General features: G+C 46.1%; 1 protein-coding gene across 1 annotated transcript in view; it reads right to left on the reverse strand.

The window, feature by feature from the left end:
- Nucleotides 1–2,954: 2,954 nt before the first annotated feature.
- The window catches only part of LOC126518892 (uncharacterized), a 97,535-nt gene continuing 79,937 nt past the window's right edge, over nucleotides 2,955–20,552 (reverse strand). Inside the window, exons 2-7 of the mRNA XM_050168555.3 lie at nucleotides 15,804–15,901; nucleotides 14,238–14,449; nucleotides 12,842–13,030; nucleotides 11,700–11,846; nucleotides 10,226–10,319; nucleotides 2,955–8,691 (exon numbers count right to left, since the gene is read on the reverse strand). Of these exons, the coding sequence (XP_050024512.2) occupies nucleotides 4,325–8,691; nucleotides 10,226–10,319; nucleotides 11,700–11,846; nucleotides 12,842–13,030; nucleotides 14,238–14,449; nucleotides 15,804–15,901 (5,107 nt within the window). The 3' untranslated portion in view covers nucleotides 2,955–4,324. The remainder of the gene's footprint in view (nucleotides 8,692–10,225; nucleotides 10,320–11,699; nucleotides 11,847–12,841; nucleotides 13,031–14,237; nucleotides 14,450–15,803; nucleotides 15,902–20,552) is intronic.

Below are 20,552 nucleotides of genomic sequence, written 5' to 3' on the forward strand. Positions count from 1 at the left end.
CTATTGTGCTACTCAAAGATACATTATATTGCAAGCTTCCTAGTGCAGTGAAAATGTTGCGAGTTATATAAATTGTCATTGATGCAAATTCTTGACACTGCTGCTTGCTTATTGAACTAGCAGTTGAAAACGAGGCTTCAGTCAGTCAAATCCTTGTAAAAAAGTTGCCTTGTTTTTTAAACGTTATTGCAGCCATGTGGTGCCATTGTTATGTGTACTAAGCCTCAAATACATTTTTTTTTTATTTGCTATTTCTTATTTGCATATGTATAATAAAAAAGTTAGGCGGTTTTACCAGTAACAACATCCTTCGAGTGCAGCAGTATATTTGGTCATGGCAATGTTCTTAATCTAGAAAATATTTTTGTTGAGAGCCTTCAGTGTCATCCAAGAAACTTATTAAATGAAGCACATTTGTGTACATCATACTCAATTCGTTGTCTTACAGCTGATATCAGAACAGATAATCTTATTTCACTTAGCATGTACTATAGTCCACATTAACGGCCAGTGCCACCAAAGGTGTCACAAGCTTTTAATGTGCATTTTCTATGCTGCTAATTCTAAAAATTCTGTAACCAATAATATTGAACGCCAGTGAAGCACTTGATAGCTAGCTGGTACATGGACAGTTTTACCAGATGCAAAGGCGTGCAATTACCTTTGAACACTATTGTGCAGCAGTGTTAATTATACCACCATTTTAGTGAAAGTGAAAAGAATTGCCTACAAATAGTGCAGTAGAATATAAAGAATTCTAACTGATGGAACTTGAAAATGTCCAGGGTAGCACCCACAAGTTCTCACTGCATGGACACTTGTGTTGTGAACATACTCTGTTTGTAAGAACACAGTCTGTTGCCTTAAAAACAAATATTGAATCGGTAAGCATCAGATTACATACTAAAACGCAGCCTTCAAGTGTGGAATGTCACGTTATTTCACTCTGGCAGAAATTACAATTAGAGAAAGACCAAAAGAAACAACACCTCAGAGTGAAGTCCCTAGCTTTCAGAAGTCCGAGCACCTTGAGAAAGAGGAACAATACCTTTAGAGATGGCCAAGTTATAGAGCTTCATACTCAATTTACTGAAGTCTTGCACTAAAGCCATTCCAACAGTCATAGGGAGCACAGGGACTTTCTACAATTTCACTCCGCTTCATTTATTCTTCGTGGTTGAATTGTGTGCGTCAGCCGCGTGCTTCTTTAAAGCAGTAGAGTGTGTAATGTTTAAGACTACATTTTATCAATTTCAAGTGCTTACTTAAATGTCAACTCTTCCAAATATGTGTGTCGAGAGACGCAGATGTTTGGCAGGCTACACTCATTATGCAATTTTCTATTTTCTGAATTGTCTTTTTTTGTAATGGTAGAAATGACAGGCTAATTTAGAGAACTTATTTTTTTTATTGTCAAATTTAATGTGTGGCAGCAAGTTTTAGAAAGCAGCTTGTGCATGACAATGCACAAAGTCAGTTAAAGGTGGAGAAACGTTTTGGCAAATCCATGTATTGCCCATGATTACTATGTCATCTAAACAGTCTTGCTACTGTGATAGGTGTGAACACATGCTACACCAGTGCCACATTTCCTCCTAGTGTTAGTATTGAGCAGTTGCACATGTGAGGTTAGTTAGCGTGCTAGAGTTCAGTAATGAATTCAGCATCAACATTTTGTTAAAATGTCAACAGGCTTCCACAATTTATATCCCACTTCTACTAATGGTTACGGTAGAGTAAGGTGGAAACTTTGCTTGGCGTTTCACCTGAAATCTGCACATAGGCTTTCAGAAATGCTGTTAGCAGTGGAGGTGACTGAACAGATATACAAACAGGACAGACACACTGTCCCGTTGTTTCCAGTGCTTGCATCTCTTGTCCCATCGTCTGCACCATGTGCAACGTAAGCTAGACCAGCTTAAAGCTCTTGGGTTATAAGGGGCGTTAATCGAGGGCTTTTAACTTTATTTTAGCACTCAAGGTTCTTTGAATGTTCACCAAACTCTTAGCACATGGGAGTGCAGCTGCATTTTGATAGAGCGACCATCGGAACATTGCAATGGCAGCGGGAACTGAAACATTTACCCCTGCACTCCACAGCTGCAAAGCTGCTTCTGCAAATTCGATTATTCGGTTATTGCAAATATGGTGCCACGTAAGGCGGCAACCAAGCTTTATTACAACCGTGAACTACCACCTCCAACACACTACTTAAGTTCAAGCGTAATCAACTCCACCCTTCCTGCCTGGCATCAATTTTTACATCGGATGGCAATTGTATTGCTTCTACTCAACATTTTTGTGTACAACTATGCCTTGAACAATTAACAGTCACTGTTCATGAAGGGTTGCCCAGTTATGCTTCAATTGCCAGGGGTTCTTTCACATATGCCTGTACAGTAAAGCCCGATTACCTCTATTGTTTGCTTGTTCTCAGATGACAGCTTGAAATGTTACCTTCGGCAGGTTCTTAAATTATTGTCAGTAGTCTTCCTTTGTGCATACATTACTCAATAATAAAGTACAGAATGTGCAAGCTGTAATCCCTTACAGCACTTGAACAACACCCAATAGAATTTGCAATTGGCTAAATTGAACCTGGCTGAAATAAACTGGCACAAAGTGTAAAACCCGGTTAAGGGAAAAGAAACATGAATTTGTAGACTTATGCAAACTTGGAAATGCACTTTTATTTTGTTAGAGTAATTATTTAGACATTTCAGCTAAGGAAATAGTCGCTGGAATGTGCTTAGCATTGCAGTGAAGTGTAGTCATTTCGTACAACCTCAGTGGCACTGGTGTTGACATTTACTCGGTGTCATGTCTTCGTTATGTCTGTGCAGAACACTAGTTTCCCTTTGGGTTACCTGGAGCAAGTTAAGCAACCTGCACATGCAGCACTTTCTTGATCCAAGCTGTACTACATAGTGAAAAAAATGGCACTACACATGGTGTATTCATAAAATGTTTTTTATTTCAGCAAAGTATGTGTAAAAGGTATTGCAGAAGAAAAAAGAAAGAGGTCCCTAAAAGAAAGTGATGCAATACATACTTTAAATAGATAAGTCGTAGACAACATGAAATTGCCCTAATTGCAGGCAAGGGACACTCCCCACATTAAAAAGTGCTATCAAAGAGTTTATTGGGTCGGAACACTTCAGTGCACCTTATTTATAAATGTTGCATAGAAAACATGCAAGCTGAACACATCACTAAAAAGAATTGTAGAGCTGTGTAGAGGACTAACGCGTCTGCAGCAAGTGCCGGGTAGAAGACTGAAGGCTGAATTGCAACTGGAAGAGAAGAGTTTAGAACAAAAAGAAAGCAACATTGCTTTCACAGTAGCCGAACCTTCATATAACGAAATCTGGCATAAGTGAATCAAATTTGGCTGGTATAGCAACCAAAAATGCAGGATGTGACAAGTATCAGATTATAGCGAGCAACATTTTTGCTTTTACATCGCTCAAAATATAGATCTTTCGCACATGCGATGCTGTAAATTTGGTAAACCACTGAAAACATTTTTCACTAATATATCTTGTACATGTACATATTCGGAAAGGCTATACTTTCAAGCCGGAAGCGTTTTCGTTATATTCAGGTTCACCTGCAGATCAAACCAACCCACAAGTCAGTGGGGAAGCACCGCGGCCGGGTAAATGCATCAAAATGTCTCCTCTTACTCCTTTCGCTCGACACATCGCATTTCAACCAAGTCCTCGAGTCATCAAGCACGCAAGCATAAAACAAGGCAAGCCCCTCGTTTCTTTCATTAAGGACACTTGATGCAAAAATAAATAACACCGGCCCGAGAAGCGAGTCTGTCTTGCTGCTTCCTGAATGCCTTTGCAACTTCGTAGTTGCTGCGAGGGGCTTGCGAAAGTAGAAGAAAAACGAAGCTTGCAAGGCATCCAAGCAGTCTTTGGTATTCACTCGCATCTGGGCGCAAACCTTCTCTCCCATCGAGAGAGAAGAGTAAAACTACAAACTTCAGAACAGGGCATGACAGCATATGCATACAACTACGCTAGGTAAAATAGGCAGGGGAGAAAAAAAATCCTGGCACAAGCACCAGTCAATACCTGCACCCGATCAAATGTGTAAATGAAAAGATGCATAAAAAGAGGTGCGCAAGTACCAAAGACTTCCCGTACTGAGAGTGACCTTGTACCTATAATTCTGTAGCATGCATGCATTTTTTTTGTCCCTGCGCATTTTTCGTTGTAAAAGGAGCTGTCAAAAATACTGTTGCGCATCTCAAGATTAAAAAAAAAAGCACAGGACAGAGCAGAATGACTAGTAGAGAGTAGAGATAGTGAAACTACACATCCACAGCAGGGGCATCGGGCATGTCTGCAACGACATCAGCTTTAGCAATCTTGTCACATTCCAGATGGCTGCCATTGCTTAGGTTGACTGGCCCACTGCCGGGTGCACAGGCTTCCTTGTTGTCCTTCTCTTCCAGGGTGCCCTTCTCTTCTGGCGTCCCATTGCAGTTGGCAGCCAACTCTTCTTTGCTCTGGGTTTCAGCATCAGTAGCAGCAGCAGCGGCCTTAGCAGCAGCAGCAGCAGCGCCACCCTTGGGAACTGCTCTAACAGCCGAATACTTACTCGTTGCCGTTGCTTTTGCTGCAGCCGTTGCAGACATTTTTGATGTGGCAGCTGTCCTGCCAGCAGCAGTTCTCCGAGTTGTTTCTGTTCGTCTTGCACCAGCCAGCTGCTGGTTGGTGCTCTCTTTGTTGAGCTTTGCCTCTCGTGTGGCTGGAACCCTCGCAGAAGACATCTTCGCAGCTGCAGGGCTGGTGTCAGCCTTCTTGGCAGTGGTGGAGGTGCTACCAACCCTTGATGTTGCTGGCCTTGAAGTTGCTGCCGCAGCCGAGCGACTTGCTGGTGCACCTGGTCCAACTCTTGGTGCAGAGCTGCTGCTGCTGGCAGGCTGCGTAGTTCTAGGTGCAGTCCTGGAAATGGGAGCCCTAGTTGGTGCCGGCTTAGGAGCAGGTTTTTTTTCAGTTGTGCCAACTTCTGTCTTGCCAGCAGACGTCATTGCAGATCCGACGGATGTTCTTGTACGAGGTGCTGTGGCTGATGCAGCTGTTGGTTTTGCCTTTGTCACTGGAGCTGTGCTCTTTTCTACTGGCTTTGAGGCTGCAGAGGTGGGCCTCGTAGTCCCAGTAGCAGGTCTAGAAGATGCGGCTACTGGCTTCTTGGATGGCATATCGGTAGAAAGTGTAGACAATTTGGGCTTGGTGGGCTCAGATCTGTGGGTCAGGCCTGTTTCTTTCTTTGCTGCAGTGTGTGCTGAGCTGCTCTGTTTTGGTGTTGAAGTTGCTGTCGCAGGTTTGCCAGCAACAGGTTTTTTCATTGGAGACTTTGCTGCTGGCGTAGTCTTAGCAGCTGTTTCAGTTTTTGTAGCGAGAGACTTTGTTGCAGGCTTGTCAGTGGAAGAAGTCCTTGGCTTGGGAGCAGGTGATGCTTTAGCAGTTGGTTTTGTTTTCTGTGCAGCTGGAGAGGACTTTGCTGTGGCAGCAACTTTTGGTGTGCTAGCCTTCTGTTCAGGCAATACGTCCTGTGTGTGCGTGGCTGCAACTTCAACTTTTGTTTCGGGTAATGAGTCTTGCTTCACATCAGACACGGCATCTGCCTTAGGCTCAATGGAACTGTCTCCAGCAGGACTTGCAATTTGTTCAGAAAACGTTGCTTCCTTCTGTTCTCCATGAATGGTCTCCTCAACAGTGCAAGAACTTTGGCTCAAAGTGTCACAAGCCTCTTTTGACAACAGCCCTGACGGTGAAATGGCTGGCTCCACAGGTTTTACAAATTGCCACCCACTGTCCTTCTCAGAGTCGGAGTCTTCCGTGACTCCATCTGCCTCCGGAATGTTCTCTGGAATAGCACCAATATCAACAACAGGAGCAGGTGTTTCGTCAACTGTAGCTTTTACTTGCTCGCTCATGCACTGCACCTCCTGAGGAGTAGCAGAGTTCTGCTCCAAAAGCTTCTCAATCATGGGACTCTGGGGCTGGAGACTCGCACTCTGCTGCTCGTCTGGCTGTTCACAAGGCTTTTCAACATCACTGATTGGAGATATGGCAGTGGCTGCAGGTTGCTGGGGCTGAACCTGCAGGCGAGCGTCCACAGATAGCAAGGAGGGTTCTTCGGGCATTTGTTCAAAGATGTGTGGGCTTTCGGTAGTTGTAGGAACAGTAAAAGAATCTTCAACAAAAGGCTCAGTAACTTGGCCACCAAGTACAGAACCTTCAATTTGGGGCCCAAGATCAGACACTTGTGCTGGTACTTCCTGCTCAACAGGAATGTTGTAGCCGAGATTGTCAACTTTTTGTTCACCATCAGCAACCTGTTGGTCGAGAATGCTCTCTGCAGGAGGAGTTTCTTTGAGCTCACAAAAGAGAACTGCACTCTCCTGCTGCACAGGTTCTGCAGCCACTTTCTCAACAATTGACTCTGCAGACCCACCCAAAGAGGTGTCATCAGCATCATCTGTACCCAGGCTCTCCAATCTTTCACCGACAGGTTGATCATGGTGGGCATCACTTTCAGCACAATATCCAATGCTCATATCCTCATGAGGCTCTGGAACAGTCCCAGAAGCAAATGCATTATCTACTGTGCGAGGAGCTGCACCTGTCTCGGCAAGTGATTGCATGGCTGAGCTGTTAAGATCAATGGACACAAGGTCGTCCGACTGGATGCTGAGAGGCTGATTAAAACCAAGGCCACTGGCCGCTACTTCAGTATCAGCGCCATTCTTGATGCGTTCAGCAGAGGCATGCTGAGACTCTAATGGCTGCATTGACTGCATTTCCCCGTGGATGCTGTCTGGGTGTAGCATTTCCCCGTGGATGCTGTCTGGGTGTAGCATTTCCCCGTGGATGCTGTCTGGGTGTAGCATTTCCCCGTGGATGCTGTCTGGATGTAGCATTTCCCCGTGGATGCTGTCTGGATGTAGCATTTCCCCGTGGATGCTGTCTGGATGTAGCATTTCCCCGTGGATGCTGTCTGGATGTAGCATTTCCCCGTGGATGCTGTCTGGATGTAGCATTTCCCCGTGGATGCTGTCTGGATGTAGCATTTCCCCGTGGATGCTGTCTGGATGTAGCATTTCCCCGTGGATGCTGTCTGGATGTGGCATTTCTCCGTGAACGTGATCTGGCTGTGGCATTTCTCCGTGAACGTGATCTGGCTGTGGCATTTCTCCGTGAACGTGATCTGGCTGTGGCATTTCTCCGTGAACGTGATCTGGCTGTGGCATCTCTCTGTGAATGTTATCTAGTTGTCCGATTTCTCCGTGGATGTAATCTGGATGTTCAACATCCAATGTAGTTGCATCTTGTACTGCAAGGATGGGATCAGCCACTGCAGCCATTTGCTCAGTGGCACCTGGCAATACAACACAAGACATATCACCAGACTGCGCGGGTTTGAAATCCTGTTGGTCTTCTGGCAATGCACTAAGGCATTCGTCTTGAACGACCGATGACACAGGTTGCTCTTTCGCTGCCTCCAGCTCCTGGGCATCCTCAGGAAGAGTGCTCAAATCCACTCCTTCATCTGGAAGCTCAGCCTCTCTTAACATCTCGGGCTCCAAAGGAGCTTCGGGCAGTTCTGCAGCAACGGGCTGTGGATCTTCAGGCAACGCACAAGGGCCAATCGGTGAAGGCTGCCTGGCCTCAAATTCATGGCCTGTTGAGCCAGCATCGAACTGATACTGCGGCGTCATATTCGACGCTGTACAGAAAGTCTGTTCATGAGCCAGTTCGAGTTGGCTGTTGCTAGCCTCATTAGCTCCTTCAACAAAGGAAGAAAACTGTTCAGCACTTTCAGTGCCACTTTCTTCGAGAGCTGCTGCAACTGCTGAACTCTGAAGGCAATCGGTTGTCTCAAGGTCGTGCCCATAGCCCTCGTCATCAAATGGGTTGTGGTGCACAGCGGGGTGCAGTGGTATGTTGTCGCCATATCCATTAGCAGCATGCGAGATGCCATCAGGCTGATCAAACTTGTCCTCAAGACCACCATCAGCAGGGACAGCACCATGAAATTGTTCTGGCAAATCTGGGAACTTTCCACTCTCTTCAGTGTGAAGAAGGTGCACTTGATCGACAATTTGGCCGGCAGTAATGACATCTTCGTTGACCCTGTGCAGTGCCGTTTCAATTGTCCCTTGCACCACATCAGACGCCACCTGAAGAATTTCACTTTCGTTGGCATGCCCGTAGGCATGGGAATTGACAGCTTCAGCATCAAACAGGTGGGCTCCGTAACCATTGCTGTTAAACTTGGTAGCATCAAATTCACTTGCATTGAAGGCCTCCTTAGCATCTTCAATGGGTGGTGTAGGAAGCTCGCTCGCAGCAGTTTTCTCTGGGACCAAGCTCGCAACGTCGATAACTGAAGCGTCAAAGTCGCGAGGATCACGCAGAAAGACAACCACTGCTGTGATGTTGTCAGATGAGCCAAGGTCTCGGGCTCCCTGCACAAGTGTGTGGGACACGTAGGGTGCACTCTCAGGGTCGTCGAGAACTGCGTGGTACACCCTTGCAGCCACCTCCTGAGGGCTCAGTTGGTCCCAGAGCCCATCACAACCCAAGACGAGGAAGTCTTCTGTGCCATCAAGGTCCATGCTGATCACATCTGGTTCGCTGGTCACATAGGGTTTATGCTCGGCGTCTCCTGCGAGGAAGAGACATAGAAGAATTAGCAGCTAGGATTACAATAAGAAGCAATTTATAATGAAGCCTTCTAGTTGTAACTAGGTTGTATGGGAAGTGGGCAGATGAGAAGGATAATAACACTAGAGAGAAGAGGTAATTAATGACTCGTTCCACTGAAGACGAAAAAGAGTAGACAATGAAGGTGTCTAGTTAATTAGTCTTCACACAAGGTGCCCTGCCAGCAAACTAATTAAGCACAAATTACTGAATGACCACTATATTTCTCCTCAGACCCGAAGCCCGCTCAGAGGTATATCTTTTGAAGCTGGTTCTTATTACTAACTGGGTATATTACAAACATGAAATCGCAGTTCACATAGATACACCAGTTAAATGCTGGAGGCAGCATCTCCATGTGAATGGAGAAACTCTTATGGTTCTTGTCATAAAAAAAGTCACCGACGATTACGATACTCTCCAATACGAAATTTCAGCAGTCCCATACGCGTTTGCATTTTGCGATATGTTGAGGCAGAGAATTTGAGAAAAACATGTAGCAGAGTCGGCGACCTCCAAAAATCTGATCTGCAGGTCAAGCGCGACAGCTTTTATACAAGACTCGACGAAGGTCCCAGTGTAATCGCTGGCGCTGCGTGGCTTCCGGAAAGTTTGTACTACCCTACTGCAGCGATCAGTCTAGCCCGTGTGATCTTGCACTCGGTCGCCGATGACGTCTATGTGTGCAAACATTGACAGTGGGCTTCTCACAATGGCTTTTCACCAGCCACTCCACTAGCCACACTGCTCAGGAGGCCACTAAACCTAACCAGCGCCGCCTTGTCAGGAGTCGGCAACCGAAGTTGCGGTTCAGTGCCTAGTCGACATAGCAGCATTTTGTTCATGACCACCGCGTTTGCAGCTTAGTGCATGCTCGAAATACCTTGCAGCATCTAAAAGTGATTATTGCCATTATACATCAGTGCTATGGGTGGCAGTGTCACAGGGAAGTTTGAATAATTGTGCAATTCAAAAAAATTTGGTGTACGTATTTTTGTTGCTAGAATATATATCTTGAGGCACATGCCAATAAACGTTTGCTACGCTATAACCGATACCGTGTCGAATCTTGTATTTATACAGCAGAATACTCCATTGAATTAAAGCACGACCAACCAAATTTTAAATTTACTTCTTTCGGTTCAATAATTTTTCATATGAATGCTCATTATACAGGGATTCAACTTACTGTTAAGGATGTTATGGGCTCTCCATGGCACTTGTAAGATCTGATCTATAAAGCTTGGTACCCTGCCGCTTTGCTACTCTGATACAAACAATTCATATCAATTTATTTCTGCAATTTAAAATGGAGAACAATTCCTTTCATTCTTTTTATATAAAAAACAGAGATAACAAAGGCATTTTTCTGGCTGATGAACTAAAAGGCTGTGGTGCCTCATTTACCACAGCAGTTAATGTTCTAATTAATGGTGCACACAAAACCGGCATCCTGTACATAAGCAAGCACAGTGAAACATTGCAATGTGACTAACCGATTGCTCTTGAAACGCCAAGTGTGCCGTTTACCCTCCAAATGCCCATCAGCAGGACCATTCCTCCCAGTTCTTCTATTCTCTTTCTTTCGTCCTGAAATCAAAAATACAATCTCTAAAGCTTCATACCAGCTATGCACACTTTAAAATAGGTGCTGCAAGCAACAAGAATGGGCTACAGACAGCTTGCATGATCACCTTTCAACTGCAGCCGAATATAAAATCTGCAGTTTTACCCCAACCATGAAACAAATAAGTCATAGATAGTCGCCAAGATAATGCGCTGCAGTAACTCACTTTTATGCTCAACATCTGTTGCAGAAAACACTCGTGATGCACCATTTTTAAGCATTTTGGATGGTTTTTCCTTCCTTCCTCTTGCTATAAATACAACTTATACTTTGGCGTAGCCTGTTTCTTATTTGGTTGGCTATCTTGTGTACTGTAACAAAGGCCTCATCCACTGCCATGCACCGGCACTTCACCAATGTCTCGGCGGTACAGTTGGTTGTCAGTTATCAAGTGAAGCTCACAGGTTTGATATTGGATCAAGTGTTCTTTATTTCTTTGTAATGTTTTCTTGCTGACATAACGAAATGATAATTACTGATAATGACAACGTCATGAATACAGCTGGAGTGTCTGTACAACAGCGTCGCTGCGGAAAAGCAGAAGTATAGACTTGGACTGGGCAGTACGCATCATTATCGATACAATTTATTTGCCAATTATTTCTTTGCATTCATGACAAAATATCTCATCTGACTTAAGAGCTCAAGATGAATGAAAATGTGCTAGCATCCAAGGCAAAAAGACTGCAGGATTGTATGTAACAGGCATGCATATTGGAAATTTCATGCTGGAAGTGTTCTTTTGTCATTCTGTGCAAGTGAAGAAAGCACTAAATGCTAGAACATGCTTAGAAGTAATTATTTCCTTTAATAAATAATTATATGAGAGGGCACAAAGGAATTTATCCACGCAGAAGGTTCTTTAAGCAAGATTTGAACCCATGAATAAGGGCTTCAACAACAGGCACCACTTTCAATAAGTGACAATATTACAACCTTCTTTTCTTCTGTAAAATCTCAACTAATGTTTGCTGAGCTTACAACAATATGAAATTGTATACTGCTTTAATACCAGAGCCAGATGCTGTCAAGGTATGCTGAAAAGAAGTGCAATAACATGAAGGTACCACACAAGAAGTCTTAGATTTGAGTAGCATTCAGGGGGAAAAGATGTCAAAGCTCCAGTCGAAAGAGCTCAAAGAAGATCTCACATGAAAAACAGGACAGCTCTGGGCAGTGTTATCCAAACAATACAAAGTACAACGTTAAAAAAGTGAGAACTGACGTACGCAATGGTGCTCACTTCGATCAAGTTCCTGCATTATGCCAGCATCAATGCTTAGCTGCAAAACATGTAACTGAGCCTGTAGCCTATGTTATAATGCATAAACAATGACACCTGCCTCTCTCTCAGGCTTGTGAGGGTTGACCAAGGACATGGGGACGCCTTTCCTGACTAGGATGGCTTGCGAGTCACCCAGCCAGCCTACAACAAGTTGTTGCTGCTCACGCACAAGGCAGCAGACAGCCGTGCAGCCACTCTTGAGGCCCTGTATGAAACAAGCATTTATAAGCGCTGTTGTGCATGTTACTTTGAAATCATTTGCTTACACTTTATACCAGCATAAAACCACACACATTACAATTGACTCTATAGGGGCAGTTCCTCAAAACCAAAAATGAAGTAGCAACTAAGTTACTCCGCAGCTCATCCTGGTTAACCATTCCAGAATAGTTAGCAAGGAAGATTTAAATGCAAAGCGTGCTTATTTCTTTGAAGCTGTGCAATGTCTTAATTCTTGAGGGCCCACAGTGCAATTTTGCATTGACAATCATTATTTGCAAGAACTCGTTAATTGCAAATGAGAAATCTGCAGCAAAAGCAAATACAAATCAACATTTTACTAGTGACATGTTAATTCGTATTAATCAGTTTGGTGACCAAACTGCATAAGTGTAATTTGGGAAAAAGCTAATTGAGATATCTCAATGAATACTCACAACATGGAAAGTCAGAATAATCCAGGATGTGTTAGAACTACCACGCAATGCAACTGCACTAGTATTAATATCTAGTACTACAAATAGCTTTAGCAGCATCATGTCTAATAAACAGTAACTCCACATTTAGCACAGCAGAGGGCTGCGCACACTGCACTACCATGTGGCTGAACTTGGTTGCCTTCAATAAAAGAAAAATGATGAAAGCAATATGCAATTAGAGGTTGCTCGAATACAAAGAATCTGAACAAGACTTTAAAGCTGCTTTTGCTGCTAATATAGTGTCCCGACAAACAAGATGCTACCACTCAAACTCAATATGACACTCATGCTAAATAACAGGAGGCAAGTTTTCTGAACCTACTCCCAATTCCAATGGCTAAGGGCACCATAATGTTCTTAGCACATAGGCTCTGCACATATTTAGTACTAATCATTCAAACATAGTCACGAAAACCGGAAGGCAAATGTCCTCACAAGCTCCAAGCACGGCTCAACCTCACCTAAAGTACACAAAAAAGTAATGAAGCTGTAGTTTTGTTACCTCTTTCGAAGATCGCTGAAGGAAGTTTCGGTCTGTCAGGAGGAAGCCTTCCCGTACAGCATTCACTGGGTTGGTCACGAAGTCTGGCTGTGCAGCTATGTTGCGGTGAAGGTGCGCAGTAGCATAGTCAGCTGCCTCCACACCAGCATGACCGTCAAAAACTGCGTAGTAAGTGCACTGTGGAAGGCCCTGCACACAACAAACAAAAAACAAAGTGCCCTGAATCAATCAGAACCATTGAAAGAGTAGTGAAAATGTGCTAGAACCTAGACGTTTGAAGAGCAAGGTGGAACAAGCTGCTTCCATCAGTTTGTTGCCGTGGTCACACTGCATTACAAACACTGAATATGCACTACACCTTCAAATTTCCAGCACTCTGCAAGAATATACATAGGCAATGGCGATCCAGGAGGCACAGTGTACAACCCTCGAAGCCGAAAGAACACGAGTGCAAAACGGGCTGTCCAGCAATTTCATGTGACATCGGCCGACACCAGCTGCTGCGAAAAATAGCTCTGGGACCCATGCCTTGCGCATCAGCTTCCACTGTGCACATGTTTTTTCAGGCGTGGCCATGCCTTTACAAAACATCTCAGCAGTCTTCTGGCAGAAATGCAGGCCAGTTGTCAGAAGAAAGCTTTCATATCTATTGGAGTTGCTGGCCTTCAATCCGCTACAAATTACAGATGCGAGCATGATGATGACATCAGATGTCGTAATTTCTAAGGAGTCTTCGAACACAAAGTAGTGCTGCCCAAGTTTGCCGGCATCATCGATTCTGGAGTGTGATCCACAAAGCGATGATTTCAAGTTCGATTCAAACACTCCTTGCAAAAAGAAGGATGCAAGTTGATCAGTGGCTCATCAAAAGCAAGTGAAATTTGCATTGTATTATACTATCGAAGTTGTAGTACAAAGCTTTGTCACAGTATTTTAAAATGGCAAGCAACATAGCATGTGCACAATGCAGAAAGTGTGAGTAAGTACAATTAAGGAATGAAGGATCGGAGCTATAGCAGCGCAAATTGTTTCATTATGGATTCCTAAATGCTGCTGCTAATTTGAATGCACCAAGTTATAAACAGTTCTTTATTCAGCAATAAAAGAAACTGGATTTCTGTTCCTTCTCTGCCCCTAACTTACCAAAGCATCTCAATATAAGAAGAAATAGAGAAAAATCTGGCTTAGACTGTGGCTCAGTCTTTTTTACTAAAAGAATGTTTCTCCTCTTCCCCCTGCTCCCCAAAGTATGCTTTATGTGGAATCACCACTGCATCTTTTTCTACCAAATGATTTTTGCTCCACATTTAAGAGCTTAAGTTTATCACACTGTGGGTTGAACTCGGGGCTTCACCTGAAATGACACACAAGCTTAGCTTCACACCGCAATGCTTACCTGTAGTCCTAGTGCAAAGTTGAGGTCTGGGAGTGCCAGGTGGCGATCCTCCATCTTGCGCCTGTTGTTGCGCACTCCATGTGCTGACACGGGAAGGGATGCTGCAGGTGTGTGGGGCAGTTCTTGAGCCAGTTCAGGTTGTTCTCTCCAGATGGCACATTGCTCAGCCAGTGCCTCCAATGCAGCTGCTCGAAGTCTGCCAACAGCCAAATCTGCAAGGCAGGAAACAACTCATGACAAGGACCTACTTGCCAACTGTTAGGGTTGGCGTCTGAGACCACGTGGCGAAAGGAATTTCAACCGACCCTCTCACCCTGCCTCTTCGAAATGAGGCGTGACTGCCTGCTATTGTGGGCGTCCTGATCCACGTGCAGAAAGAACTTTCTCTCACCGGACCTTTTACCAGGCCTTGTCGAAATGAAGCGTGTCTTTCTAATTCGCCATGACCGTTTCGAGTGTGCCTGTCTGCCGGAAGCCCTGCAGTGTACAGCCTCTTTTGTGTGTGTATGCGCGAGTTTAGAGAGGCCGTTTCCTTGAATTGGACCTAGAAGAGAACTTCCGCGAACCCGCAAAGCGCAGAAGAGGCGGACAGGGTCTACAATTCGGGGAGGCGGGACGACTTCTTTCTTCAGCAGGCTCGATATAGCCAGAGGAGGAGGAGCCCTCTTTCTGTGCCTGTCATGTGACATCGACGGAAGCAAGATCCCGCCCACGATTGTAAAGAGCCTATTTAAGGGGCTCCGAAATGTACTTTTAATCACTTCATGCTCTTCTCATTTTCTTTCATCTACCTTTGAATAAGCCGTGCAAGTTTCGCACTAGAAAATCGTCTCACCCTTGCTTGGTCGCCATGGTCTACCGGATGCCTGCAGCCCGCCGATAACGCCACGCTACCCAATAAGTAACGTCGGTCGAGCTTCGATAGGCAGGCGCCGCTACTTCTCGGCAGCAGTACGATACGCTACCCTGGAGTACGCAACACAACTAAGATTCATGATTAAGAAAAAAAGAAATGCTGATGGCCACGGTCACATTTCTTGGTAACATTTCTGCAGTATAACAGCAATTAACATGGTTTAATCTCCATTATGAACTATCATGGACATAGTCTGCAGCTCAAGTTTGTGTGTGCAGATACGGTGCACAGTGATGCGACAGCAGAGTTTTCTCGGCGGATACCAAAGAGATAGTGTTATAATTACTACTACTAAAATAAAAACTACTAAATACTGTTAGAGTTGCCTTATGTACAAATTGAGACAACTACATCATTTGTTCCACAGTTCGTGTGCATCCTATACCTACTAAAGAATTAGTCATGGGGCTTAAAACACTGGGCTATGAGAAGTGGCACAGCTGAAGGCTGCAGAATAATTTTTACCACCCAAGTTCTTTAACATGCAGCTAGTCTAATAAATGCAAAAGCATTTTTACATTTCGCTATCATTATATGCAGTCACTAGTGCTGGGAATAAAACCTGCGACCTCACGCTGAGCATCACAATGTCACAGCCACTAAGATAACATGGTGGGTACCAGTAAGAACAATATGTTAAAGGAACCTACCTTCATCTGTGTAGCCCCCCGCCTTCAGCTTCAGGGATGTGTTCATCTGGTGTGCCACAGTCTTTGCCAAGACAGTGCTCAGACTCAAGGGCCATTGTCTGCAAATAACAAAAAGCAAAAAAGAAAACCTTTAGCACAAGACATTTCATAGCATTGTGCTATTACCATGCTACAATGCTACCACCAACAGCCACAAACTGCACTTAGCAGCTGAACACCACTATATGGCTGTGCTGTGCTACACTGACCAGAGATAACACAGCGAGCAATCATAACTGTCCCAGTTTTACAATGCCCTAACAAAGTAGTGTGCGAGCCAAAACAACACTTGTGAAACACAGAAATGGCCCTTTCAGCCAAGGAAACCATTCCACTCTGGCATCTGCAGACAATGGCGCTGTGGAGCAGCAGAGACAATGGCAGTTGCCGCTCGCTGCACTTAAATGCACGTTTGTCACGAAAGGCAATCGAAAGAGACAGAGCAAAGGGGCAGGCAATTTCATGGTGAGAGAAAGATTAAGGGACTCCGCAAGGCCGGCTCTATGCGGCAGCTCGAATACCTATCATTGCCCACGGCGTCTGAGGGGGCCGAATGATTAGACAAACACAAAGTCCGCCATATTCACGACGGGGGGAGGGGCAAACATAAGTGCGAAGATCATGCGAGCTAAAAAAACCGGCCTTCCCCACCTCCCGAGGACACACGACCGCGACCCCGCCGCCACTGGGAGTCGGGAATGGGGGCTGGCGGGGTGATTCTACAAACGCCAAACATCGAGGAAAGTGAGAAAATAAGGATGGGGATAAACGCGGGTGAGGGAGAAAGACACGGCGGCGCCGGCGTCCACCGGGCGCCCAGATGTCAATGACGAGAGCAAAAGAGGGAGCCAATTTGAAACAACGCAAGCGTTGTTACGTTTCGCCTACAACGCGCGGTAATGCCGGCGCGGATGCAACGGACGCCGGGGCTTTGTTCAAAGCGGCGGACATTTTGGCCCGTCCGACGCCGCCGCGACGCCTACCCGCCAAGCGTGTCCAGGCGTGTTTCAGTGCCACGTGTCTTCGTGTGTGCGTGTGTGTGTGTGTGCCCTCGCTTGTCAAAGCGCGGCAGCCGGGGAGCGGAGTTCCCCGAATGAGGAGCCTGGAGGTCTCTCGGCTCAACAGTTCGCGCCGTCGTGTGGGCGGTTGGCGATGCGTCACTACACTCGGTTCAGCAGGTCTCTCGGCTCAACCGCTCGCGCCGTCGGGGGCTCCTGCTGCGCCGTCCCGTGACCTTCATCCCGTGACCTTCATCCCGTGACCTTCCCTTTTGGACCGCGACGCCGAGAGTATAAGAGCAGCTGCCCCCGGACGCCAGGAGAGAGGCTCCGATTTGTACTGTTGAGTTACGTGCTCTCCCGTCTCTCCACTCCGGTCGACCTGACCGGCCGCTCTTTTGCTATGTTAGAATAAACAAGTTGTTCTGTTACCAGTCTTCTCATGCTTTGCCGGGACCTTCGGATGCTTCCAGTGCCCCAGGCCGCCAGGCCAACGCTACCCTTGGGGCTTGCGACCCATTGGCAATAACGGGCGTCAGCACCGAGACCCCAACAACTCGTGCCAGCGGTGCGATTCCAACAGCGTGTATGAGAGGAACGGGAGTGGCGACAGGAAAAGGGGGCACACCGGATGAAAAGAGCGCTCGAGAGGCGGGAAGGTGGAGTGGGGGGGGAGGAGAGAGGGCTCGCTAATGTTTGTTCAACAGCTGCCGGCGTCGGGCGGGGTCCGAAGTCGGTCTCCCCTTTCGCTGGCGAGCTCCGATCGTCACCGCGCGCGCTATCGGCACCGCTTCCTAGCTCGCACGTATCACGCTCGAGTCGCTAGGAGCGCGTATAGCGATTACGCGGAGCAGCGCTGACAGACGGCGCGATATCGCGACGGTGCGTGTGCTTTATGACGTGTTATTTAGCGTGGACGGTTACTCGGATAATATTGCCGCAAATGTGTAAAATGATCAACGGAGTGTCAGGTGCCGAGGCTACGATGGTTAGTTAAGATATGCTTCACTATCATTCGGTACCACCGTAGCTGAGGCTGCGAATCAATGCTGACGACTGTGAGACCGGAAACAACTGTCCGTGCACGAAATGCAGTCTACACTCGTGCAGTGATGCTACTGGTCCATGCCATTTTGGAGCAGCTTTTGCAGCAGCCAAAGATTCATTTTGGAGCAGTAAAATGGACTTTCGGAGCAAGTTTATCAAAGCGATTGAAAATTATACCATATGGAGCTTTTGCAGTGGGCAAGGCATGTGAAGGCAGTAAGGGGTCGCTGATTCATGAACTATCCAAACACAATGTCCCCCCTTACCCCCAGCCCTTCATCGAAGTCCTTACTATTGACTGCGACGAAGCGGGGCGTCCTAAGATGCGCCTAAAAAACCACTTCAGTGGCTCAGAAAAACACAGAAGCAGTTGGAAGTGCTACGTGCAGACTTTGGAGGCGTTCTGATAACTTTCGCCATGATCTCACTGCTTTAAAGGTGTAGTTTAAGACGGAGCATTCTAAAGAAAAGGGATGTTAATACAACAGCCTAATGTAATAGGCGGCTCTCCTTTTGCTTTTCAAATGGAATTCGTTTTTATTTTTTGGCGTTGTGGCGACACCGTTATCTCCAGATTATACAATTCCTCGAAACATCAAAATTGTTATAAAACCATAGCTACCTACGCAAACAGCTACATGCATGTTGTTCGTCTGCTTTGGCATACACAACGTTTGCGAACGAATAGAGCCGGCTAATTAAAATATTGTTTAATTACTATATTTCACGGTTGGTATATATGTTTGTATTAAAAACTTCAATGACTATTTCGAGGTCAACTTCATTTTGTTTGATGAACATCTCGGAATGGAAGCGTTCTTGAGAAATCAAATTTCGCACTCGGTAGGTTAATTTCGCGTTCATATATAGGCGCGAGTCAGATCAGACCTCTCCCCCTCTCCTGAAATCCCCAATTGACGCAGCTTATTGTGGGTAAATGTCAGCTGAGAGAGGGCAGTAGCGCAGCTGCTATCACCTTCGCCAGGCTTCTAGGCTGACGTGCTACCGTGCTACATAATGATCTAGGTCACAAGATGGGTTCGTCTTTGCGTTGGGACTTTTGCTTCGGAATGAGATTAGCATACTGAGCGTCATGCTTGAGAACAGTCGCCGACAGCTTTTTCGAGTTCTCGCAAAAACATCCATATGATCGCGCGGGCAGTCCAAAAATGATTTTAACGCTTGTTACAATGCCAGCGTCGTGAAATGTTTACGCAAGATTGCCCTGTGATTTGCTTCACTGATGTACCACCTACTCGAAACACCGCGATGACCGGTGCTCCTCGGGGTTGGTACTCTAGCTCGTCGCGGAGCTCGATGTGCGTCGCGCGACCTCTGACTGTGCAATGCTGTCAGATTAGGCTGTGACGAGCGAATTCAGTTTCGAGTTTTCGCCATTCCGTTCAGTAAGCGCAAAAACAAACTTCGCGAAAGCGTTCGTGGTAGTTGCCGGCATGTCGCCCGCGGTACGATCCATGCTTAATCCACCTTTTTGATTGTTATGAATACTTATAAATCTTAGTGCATGATAGTTGAGACACCCTATATAATATTTATATGTAAATGACAAATTTTTCTTGTACTGAACCCACCCTGTATCAGTCCGACAAGGGCTAGCCAACAGTAAATATATATATACACCCTTTGACAGAACGTTTCAAAACGTACAGGCATTCAACGCAAAACCGGATCAATAGGTCAAGCGAGGGGGAAGGATGCACCTGAGCGAACGCACCGTACACGATCGAAGTATACGGAACGCGTTCAAAAAGGAGGCGCCCCGGATTAGCTCGAAGAAAAGCAGAAAGCCGTCAATACAGCAGCGGCGACACGTACCGAATTTCGCACGCACTAGATTTGCAGCCTGCCCTCGGCACCATTTATTCGACGAGAGGCGCTCCGCTTTCAAACACGCTCAGGGGTCAGAGGCGTGCTTTGAATGAAGGGAACAACAATAGCGGGAGATGAAAAATAAGTAACGAGGCTGACACGGCCTCGCCGCCTTCCCCGCGCGTTGTGTACAGCTAGCGCGTTCCCGAGATAACGTACAAGGAACCGCCCCCACTACGCCACAAGCCCCGCTCCTCGCAGAAAAGCCACACGCGCTGACCGTTCAAAAGATCAGGGGGTGCGGGAACGTTGACAGCTAGGTCGGCCCCGGAACAAGGCCCACCGCCGACGCGCACATGTAACAGACGCGCTAATACCGTGCAGCACCGCCGAAGCCGACTATAGCGACCGCGAACTAATGATTGATCGAAGTGACAGGTATGCATATGCCACGCACTTCGGCCCAGCGGCGATCTATCCTGCCGCTCGCTCGTAGCACGCTACGCATCGACTTGCCGAACAGAACGCGTCTAGAGTTACTGTGTACGCTCTTTGGTAGCACATACAGTAACTAAAAACGTGTCTGCTATTCCTTGCATGCCTCTAGAATGCGTGAGAATGCGTGAGACTGCATGAAGTGCACACAAACGCACAGGGTTGAGTATTAAAAGAGCTACTATATGTACAATTTTCGTACTCTAAGAACCAAGACACACACGGGCGTATTTATACATATATATTTTTCCTTCGAACTTGCCAGTGAAAGGCGAAGCGGTGTACCGATTCGACTTGCTGGTGATGTTTAATGCGAGTATCAGTTTAGCACTGCTAGGAG

Source organism: Dermacentor andersoni, chromosome 3 (genome assembly GCF_023375885.2).
Source record: "Dermacentor andersoni chromosome 3, qqDerAnde1_hic_scaffold, whole genome shotgun sequence".
NCBI lineage: Eukaryota > Metazoa > Arthropoda > Arachnida > Ixodida > Ixodidae > Dermacentor > Dermacentor andersoni.